At 36.7% G+C, this 9751-nt stretch overlaps 1 protein-coding gene across 1 annotated transcript; it reads left to right on the forward strand.

The window, feature by feature from the left end:
- Positions 1-3452: 3452 nt before the first annotated feature.
- Positions 3453-5096, forward strand: LOC102868730 (olfactory receptor 11H7-like). The gene is made up of 2 exons (XM_006883087.1): positions 3453-3471; positions 4144-5096. The coding sequence occupies exons 1-2, from the start codon at positions 3453-3455 to the stop codon at positions 5094-5096; spliced, it is 972 nt and encodes a 323-aa protein (XP_006883149.1).
- Positions 5097-9751: the final 4655 nt, after the last annotated feature.

Consider the following 9751-nt stretch of genomic DNA (forward strand, 5'->3'; position numbering starts at 1 on the left):
TAGTTCCTTGTATTATGCAAGTATTATGGTAGACATATGCATTGAATGATATTTTCACAAGAGGCCTGTAAGATAACTTAATTTGCCCAAGTTCACTAAGTTGGTCATATAGTCACTTAAAACGCTTTGCTACTGAGTCAGATTCAACATATAACTGACCTTCTAGTGAGTCATGGAGGACTGTAAATCACAAGAAAGGTGATTGCTTATCTTTCTTTCTCCTGAAGAACCATTAATCTATTTGAGCCAAAAGTGAAGAAAGGTCTTTATCCAACCTACAGACTACACCACCAGAGCTGCCTTGACGATATAGTACTTGAACCCAAATCAATTTTACTTTATCATTTCCTTTTCATTAAGTTTGCAACATAAAAGGACTGCTGAGTTAGTTTAGTATGACTAGACTGAGTCTCTGAGTTGTGCACATGTCCGAGCTGTGACACTCCATAGGTTGCCAAAGTATATTTTCTCTTCCTTTCTCACCTTTCTCCTTAAAACTCATGCAATATTATTCAGAATGGGTGACCTTGGAGGACATTATACTGAGTGAAATATCTCAGTCACAAAAGGACAAACACTGCATAATGTCACTGTTGTAGAACAGGACTGATATCAGGGTTGGGGTGAGACTGAAAGAAAAATTGGATAAATTATGTTTACTGCATTGAGACAGATGAGGGAGAGAACTGTTTGAAAGTGATATATGATTGGGTATTATGGTTATGACAAGAGTCCAGAATAAAGGTTGCATAGTGGAGTGTACTCGGGATGGTGGGAGCTGGGGGGAAGATTCTATACCAATGAAATAATTTTTCTTTTACTTTTCAAAGAGAAAAGCAAACTGAGGGTAGAGGTGGGCAGGGAGAAAAATACAACAATGAATGTGTTCATTAAAATTAATTTAAAAAAAGAAAAAGCCCACCAAAAAGAATACATTTAGTTCTGTTTTTAAAAAAACAACAACCCTGCATTCTTCATTCTTCTTAGGCAGCAGCCCACTTTTCTTCCTAGGTCGATGTGCGGTTGCTGTACTCCACTACTGTTTTATTCAAACAAGAAAAGCACACTTATACTCTACATGCTCAGAAAAAATTTGAGAAACATTTGGGAGGGAAAACCAACAGAATTTAGTTATTAAATCTGTAAGGCATATCGCAATTATGGGTCATCAACTCAAAACCAACTCCTACGACCCTCCAGAAGGTTTCAGAAGCTGTAAATGGAATGGGAGGAGATTGCCCATTTCTTCCACATTCCATATGAGAACTGACAGAATTGGAAAGCATCCTGAATAACTCACAAATTTCTAGCCTTCACAAATGCTAAATGGATTGATAAATGGAAAGAACTGTCTGCTAAGAAACAAGCACAGAAGAGAATGGCACTTTGGAAAAAAAAAAAAGAATAAGAAGTACTGAGAAAAGTATCAATTGTTGATTTGAAAATATAAAACAGAGTAAAGAATTGGAGAGCCTTAAATTTAGAGCAGACCCTAGAGGATGGCAGGGATATGAGGAAGGTGGGACTAGGACTAGTGTGGGTCACATGGTTCTGATGCCACGTTTGGTAAGTCACACAAGATTCTCTTCAACGATCACAGATTGGAAATGGAGCAATGGTTGTGTTGTGAAACTTAGTTTAACTTTTGGTGACAAGATGGCATATGTAAAATTTATTAATATATTAATTCATGGTGGAGATCATAAGGATGGCAAAGATAGTACAAGGTTTTGACTTGTTGTTCATGGAGTCACTGTGAATCCTTGTCTACTCCACAGCACTTAACATGAGCATCAATTCATTCAACTCATAGCTACTGTGAATCAGAAACTTAATCAACTGAAAATATAAGGATGAATTTTCAGTTTAGAATGGAAAACATAAACGTGTAATTTGTTCCTTATGTTGCATGTTATAAAGATTCATGTATAACTTGCTGTGTAAATGTTGTACATGGAATTAAGTGCAGTAATATTAGAGTGACTAAGGATGATAGAAAGAGAATTGATGCTTTCGAACCATGGTACTGGCAAAGAGTGTTGAATATACATGGACTGCTAGGAGAACAAACAGGTTTGTCCCAGAGAGAGTAAAACTGGGCTGCTCCTTGGAGGCAAGGATTCTGAAGCTTTGTCTGACATATTTTGGGCATGTTGCAATGAGGCACCAGCCCTTGGAGAGGGACATCATGCTTGGGAGGGTGGAGAGACAGTGCAGGAGAAGAAGACCCTCGATGAGATGAATTAATTCAGTGATTGGTGTAATGCTAGTAGGTGTGTCAGAGACAGTGAGGTTGGCACAGGATAGAGCAGGGTTTAGGGCTGTTGTACATATGGTCGCTATGAGTTGCAAGTGACTAAATGGCACAACACAACAACAACAACATTTGGTCTAACTTGCTTTAAGATAGGTATAAACACATCTGAAATAAAAAAAAAACTAGGATACTTTATATTGTTTAATCTAATCACTCCAATTTTTAATAATTATAAATTGCTTTTATTAATACAAATCTATCACTATAAGTTTATTAAAATTATGGGTTAGAAGACAAAGTTGTGGTTTAATTGATAATATAGAGGCATTTTTTCACACAGAAAGTAGAATAAAACATACTAAACTGAAAAACAGCTTATGAAATATTTTTAAAATCTCCTTTTTTAAGAAATGAGAGAAACAACAGTTCAGAGAGTTAAAATTATTTTCTCTAGGAAGTGGAATTACTTCTCATTTTTCATTATCTGTTTCCATATTTTTTATGTTCTTAATTATTTTTCACAAAGGAGTTTCTATTCTTCAAAAGGAAACTTTAAATCTGATTATGTTCACGACAGAGATTGTGAGGACAGTACAGGACAGGCAAGGTTCAGATCTGTTGTTAGAATCAGTGTTGTCTTAGTTAACTCCATGGCACCTAAAACAACGTCTTGCAAATAAACCAAAATAACAAGCATAAGCATTCTAGAGAAGTTTACATTTTATACCAAATAACCTAATTTTAATAAATATCTTTACATTTGTGTAAAGCTTGTTAAATATTTTTCACATATATGTTTTGTGTATCAACATAAGCAAATATGGGTGCTTAACTAGAATTGATCTTTATCAACATTTAGAATTATTTTGCTTGTTTGTTTAACTTTGAAAATTGGCCTTTCTGGGCTTACTAAGATTCTGAATTTCCTGCAGGTTCAATTGCAGTGAGACTTGTGGAAATCTATCATTTACACTATCTGGATAACATAAGAATGATTAGTTGTGAGTAACCAATCCATAATTTTTACTTATTTTTTTTAATTTTTAACAGATTTATGGTAAAATTACTTAAAAATCTCTATTTGCTTAGAGTAGATTCCATTGAAAAATTAGGAGTTTGAAATTAAAGCTTGAAGTCAGTAAAAGGACATTTCTTTATTAATTATCAATTCTCTACCCCCCAGAAGACCATTACTATGACTTTTTGGTTTCTATGTGAAGCCTTATAATTTAATAATATAGATAGTATTAAAAGAAAATTATTCAGATGGGAATACCTCAGAAAAACAACATAAAATAAACATTCACAGCTCTAGATTATTTGTCAAATATTTACTATTTGCTTGGAAAGGTGGAAGGTCAACAAAAGACAAGAAGATCTTCAGTAGATGGTTTTGGCACAGTGGCTGCAGCAATGGGATCAGGTATACCAGAGATGGGGAGGGTAGCACAGGACAGGACGGGGTTCAGATCTACAACAATGAGCTAGAAGTCATACACAACAGCACTTAACAACATATACCACTGAGTGAGAGATGTGAAAAAACATATTCACATCCCACTCCTATGGGTGTGAAAGAAAAAAATTGAAAGCCACTTTGCTGCCTTTCATAGAGGTGGAAGAGGGGTTTCAAGTTTTCAAAATTTCAAAGAGTATTCTTTAATTTTGTCATTAATAAAATCTATAAAGTATATTCTATTGCTATCAATCCCATTTTATTGAAATTTAGACTCATTTGGATTCTTTTAAGGAAGAGTTAAAGGCAATGAATGGATTTTTCAAGCTAATTGCCAAATAATTAGCATATGTGCCATTCATAGTTTTCCAACAGCTTTTCTCAGGTGTCAAAACAACTTGGATAATAGTGTTCTCTGTCTCCCCTGCAGCCCTGGAACTTATGAACAGTTCAGTGATAAACACTGTGACCAAATTTATCCTCCTAGGCTTTCCTGGTGGCCAGGAGATGCAAATTTTCTACTTCTCACTGTTCTTTGGAGTCTATGTATTTACCATAATAGGAAATGGCATCATCGTCTGTGCCGTAAAGTGGGACCAACAGCTCCACACTCCAATGTATATACTCCTGGGGAATTTTGCGTTCCTTGAAATTTGGTACATCACTTCCACTGTGCCCAGTATGCTGGCCAATTTCCTCTCAGAGACAAAAACCATCTCTTTTGTTGGATGCTTCCTCCAGTTATATTTTTTTACTTCCCTTGGGACAACTGAGACATATTTCCTTTGCATCATGGCATATGACCGATACCTCGCCATCTGCCGCCCATTGCACTACCCAACCATCATGACTTTACAACTTTGCTATATCTTGATGTCCCTTTGCTGGGTATTTGGGTTTCTTAGTTACTCAGTCTCCACAGTACAACTCTCCCAGTTGTCTTTCTGTGGACCCTACATCATTGATCACTTCTTATGTGACATGGACCCATTGATGGCTCTTTCCTGTGCTCCCGCTCCTATTACTGAGATAATCTTCTACGTACTGAGCTCCCTCATTATCATCCTCACTCTGTTGTACATCCTTGGCTCCTATACCCTTTTGCTTAGAGTTGTATTAAAAGTCCCTTCAGCAGCTGGCCGGCAAAAAGCCTTTTCCACCTGTGGATCACATCTGACAGTAGTGTGTTTCTTTTTTGGGGCCCTCTTGGCGATGTATGTGAGTCCCATGTCTGATAACGTGGCTGATATTCAAAAGATTATAACTTTATTTTATTCTGTAGTCACTCCATTCTTAAACCCTCTGATTTATAGTTTACGGAACAAGGAAATGAAGGCTGCATCGAGGAAAATATTGAGGATGACCTTAAAGTGTTCTTCATGAGGTCAAAGACACTACACAAGAATGTTTTAAGAAAGACTTGACTTTTGACAGCCAATGCACCCACTGAAAAAGACATTTTCTCAGTGATTCCTCATTGCTTTGATCCTCAAGTAACCCAGAAGAGTTACATTATAATTGCCTCAAAACTAATGACTATTCTCAACATGGATGACTTCAGTATATATAAGGGCATTGTATGTGTAATAGTTCTGTTTTAGTTTTGTTAGAAGGGTGGATATGAAAGATGGAAGAGCAGTAGGTTATCACTGGCATACCCAAGGCATTTCTTAACACAGTACATTTCTTAAAATACACTGAATTTAATGTCTAATAACTACAAATATCTTTAGTAAAATAACAGCTTTAACTCCTTTGTCTCTTAACAGGTGAAAGTCTTCTAGACTAGGGACAAACCAAAAGTTTCATGCTTATGGAAGTGATACATGTTTTAACATTAGGTAATAGAGAATTCATTCATTCATTGAACAAGTACTTTTGGACACTACTATGTTCTAGGCCCTCTTCTAGGCCCTAGGGAGATGCTATCACCAAAATGGTCAAATAATTACTACCCACCTGGTGGTTACACTCCAGCTGGAGAGAAAGAAAGTGTAAGTTTAAAAAAAAAAGAAAAAGTGGGGGGATTGTATACCAGTGAAGGAATTTTACTTTTCAAAGAGAAGAGCAAACTGGGGGGACGGACAGGCAAAGAGAAAAGTGCAACAATGAATGAATGGAAATCCAAAATCTCTGTAAATGTTCATTAAAATAAATAAAATAATTTTTTAAAAGTACATGTACACATATATAGAGCTCTGGCAGCCTAGTGGTGAGAAACTGCACTGCAATCCTGAAAGCTGGTGGTTTGAATCCACCAGCTGTTCTGCAGGAGAAGGATAGGCAGTCTCCTCCCTTGCAATGAACAGTCTCTGAAAATCCATTGGAGCATCAGCTTGTGCTTGTTCTTACTCGATGGTACTTTACACACACACACACACACACACACACACACACACACACACATCAGGTCAGAGATAGACAAATGCTACAGAGAAAAGAGAAAGCAGGGAGAAAGTACTGGACAGAAGTCTGAATTTTTAAATAGAGTGATCAAGGTAGGTCACTCTGAGAAGACAAAAACCTTGAAAGATATAAGGAAATGAACCAGATAGCCAGCTGAGAGAAGAGTATTCCATACAAAAAGAAACAAATTCTCTACAAAACCCTAAGGTAAGAGTGTGTCCACATAATAATGTTGATTCAGGTATAGAGACATTACGGGAAAGAATACTGAAGATAAAACCCAGAAAACCAATTGTTCAAGACTTTAAAAGTTAGTTTAAGAATTTTTGTTTCTGCATGAGATGAGAAGCTTTGGGAAATATTTGAGCAAAGGATTAATAACATGATATTTATGTTATAAAGTATTCAACACTTTGGCTGTTTTGCTAACAATAAACTGCAGGTAGACAAGGGCTAGAGCTAGTGAAGAGATAGCAAGTTGTTGTAAGACTGAATCTGAGCTAAAACTCAGATAAGATCTTTATTCTCTTTTTAACTTATTTTTATCATGACTTCAGTGAAAGTTTACAAAGCAAATTAGTTTTTCATTCAATCACTCATATACATTTTGTTCAGTAGAATTAATTTCAACTCCCACAATATAATTGCATTTTCCCTATGTCCTATAATGCTGATTTCCATCAATTCTTCTATATCTTTCTGCATCTTCCCTTTCTTTAATAATATTGTGCTAATCATCTCTTTATTAGATAGGGCCTTTCCCTTAATTTCCTTTCATATTCCCATTATATCAGCCCAAGATAACTATGAGAGGAGGAGTACTCATAATCAGTAGAAAATGTATCCTATTCTATTGAGCATTCTATTCAGGAGTAGAATTGCTAGATTACATGATCACTCCATGCAGAATGTCAATGTATTTTCCACAGTTGTTCTTATGTGCCATCAATTCAGAACCACCTCATAGCTGACTTTCTAGTGGGTTTTCAGAGTCAGTAAATCTCATGGGATTTGAGTAACCATCTTTCTCCCAGGGAGCAGCATGGATCCGTAAGCCTTTGGATTGAGAGCATAGCTCCTTAGCATTAGGCCATCCATCAGCAATGTATGAGGTTTCTTTACACTCATTGTTTATCTCTTTGAAGAAATACATCATATTCATCATGAGATTTACCTCATTGTTTCTTTGACTATCTTCTTTTATTGCTTTGAGTGAAGTTGACAGAACATAAAGGTTTTCAATTAATCTTTCATGGACATTTGTTTTCATAAAACTAATTACAACAGCAGCCCCTATACTAAATGTGATCATTTTTTACTGGCTTATTTGGGAAAGTCTGCTGTCAGAGACCTCTCCAAAGTACTGAAGAGCAATGATGTCAGTCTGGAGACTAAGGTGAGCTTGATACAGGTCATGGTCTTTGCAATTACTTGCTATGCATCAGAGAGCTGGACAAGGACTACAGATGATAAAAGGATAATTGATGCCTTTGAGCTGTGGTGCTGGAGATGAGTACTGAATATACAATGGACTGCCAGGAGAACAAACAGGTTCATCCTGGAGAGGATGAGACCAGGCTGTTCTTTGAAGGCAAGGATTCTGAAGCTTTGGCTGACATACTTTGGACATGTTGCAAGGACTAGTCCTTGGAGAGGCACGTTGTGCTTGGGAGGGCATAACAACAGTGCAGGAGAGGAAGACCCTCAATGAGATATATTGATTCAGTGACTAGGGTAATGGGGGTATGTGTGTCGGAGACAGTAAGATTGGCACAGGATAGAGCAGGGTTTAAGGCTGTTGTACATAGGGTCGCTATGAGTCACAGGTGACTTGGCAGCACATAACAAAACAATATTTCACTCAAGATAGTACCCTTTAGATTAATCCATTTTATGGATTATTTCACAGTAATCCATTGTTTTACAATGTTGGAGAGAACTCCAGTGTGCAAATGTACTATGGTTTCCTTATACATTCATTTGTTATTTGTCACTTGGTTTGCTTCCATTTTTTTGCTATTGCAAATAATGCTGCAATAAACATGGATGTGCATATATCTCTACATGTGTTTTGACTATCTTTTCACATACTTGTTGGCTGTTTATTTACTTCAGAGGAATAACTATTCCAATTCTTTGCCCATTTTGTTCAACTGAGCTATTTCTTTTTTAATGTTGAATTCTAAGAATCCTACCTACAATCTAGATAGAAATTCCTTACCAGATATACGATTTTCAAATATTCTCTCACATTTTGTGGAATGTCTACTTTCTAGATAGAGTCCTTGGAACCAGAAAAGCTTTAATTTATTGAAGTCTAATTTATCTAAGGGAAGGAGTTCTACCTGAAGGAAGATAGAAGTTGTAGTTGTTACTCACAATGACCCTGTGTACAACAGCTCTGAAACCTGCCCTGTCTTGAGCCAGTCTCACTGACCCCAACACACCTACCCCCATCGCCCCAGTTACTGTATCAGTTCATCTCATTCAAGGTCTTCCTCTCCTGCACTGTCCCTTCCGAGCATGATGTCCTTCTCCAAGGGACTGTCCCTCCTGGCCATGTGCCCAAAGTATGTAAGACAGAGATTCAAAATTTTAGCCTTCAGGGAGAAACTTGGTCTCACCCTCTCCAAGACAGACTTATTTGTTTTCTTGGCAGTCCATGGTATGTTCAAGACCTTTCTCCAGTACCAGAACTCAAAAGCATAGATTCTTCTGTCATCCTTAATCATTGCCCAGAAAAGGAGGGGTCGAAATGCTTCCTTCCCTTGCTGACTCTTGCCTGCTCAATTTCAAGTGTTGTTTTTTTCCTAAAGTACAATGCTGTGAGGGATAGTATATTATCCATATACTACACATACAAGGAAGACTTGTTAATACAACTATTGTTAAAATATATACACCCACAATTAAAACTAAAGAGGAGGGGGGAAAATAAAAACTAAAGAAGAGGGAATCAAAGATTTTTACCAAATTTTGCAGTACAAAATTAAACAAACATGCAATTAGGATGTGTTAATGATAACTGGTGACTGGAATATAAGAGTTGGAAACAATGAAGAAGGAAATGTAATCAGAAAGTACAGATTTGATAACAGAAATGAGGCTGGAAAAAGAATGATTGAATTTTGTATATTCAATTATTTATTCATCTCAAATACCTTTAAAAAAAACACAAAAAGCAACTTTATACATGGACCTCACCAGATAGACTGTATACAAATAAGATTGACTACACTGGTGCCAGGAATCACTGAAGAAGTTCAACATAACCAGCCAAACCTAGGCCAAGTGCTGACTATGAAAAAGACCATCACTCAACTCAGGCTCAAGTTCAAACTGAGCATGAGAAAAATTAAAACAAGGATGAGGAAAATGAAAACAAGTTCACAAAAACCAAAATAGGATCTTAGTCTATCCTACCTGAATTTAAAAAGCACATTGAGTTTTGAGGCGAGCTTTGGTGGCCTAGCGGCAAGAAGCTGCAACTGCAGTCTCAGAGATGGATGGTTTGAATCCACCAGACGCTCTGCTGGAGAAGGAGTAGCAATCTCCTCCTGTACCAGTCAAATCTGATTTGATGGTACACACAAAAAATACTGAAATAAAATAAATTTTAAAAAATTTTTAAA

Source organism: Elephantulus edwardii, unplaced genomic scaffold (genome assembly GCF_000299155.1).
Source record: "Elephantulus edwardii isolate Elephantulus edwardi_28Jun2011 unplaced genomic scaffold, EleEdw1.0 scaffold00026, whole genome shotgun sequence".
Lineage (NCBI taxonomy): Eukaryota > Metazoa > Chordata > Mammalia > Macroscelidea > Macroscelididae > Elephantulus > Elephantulus edwardii.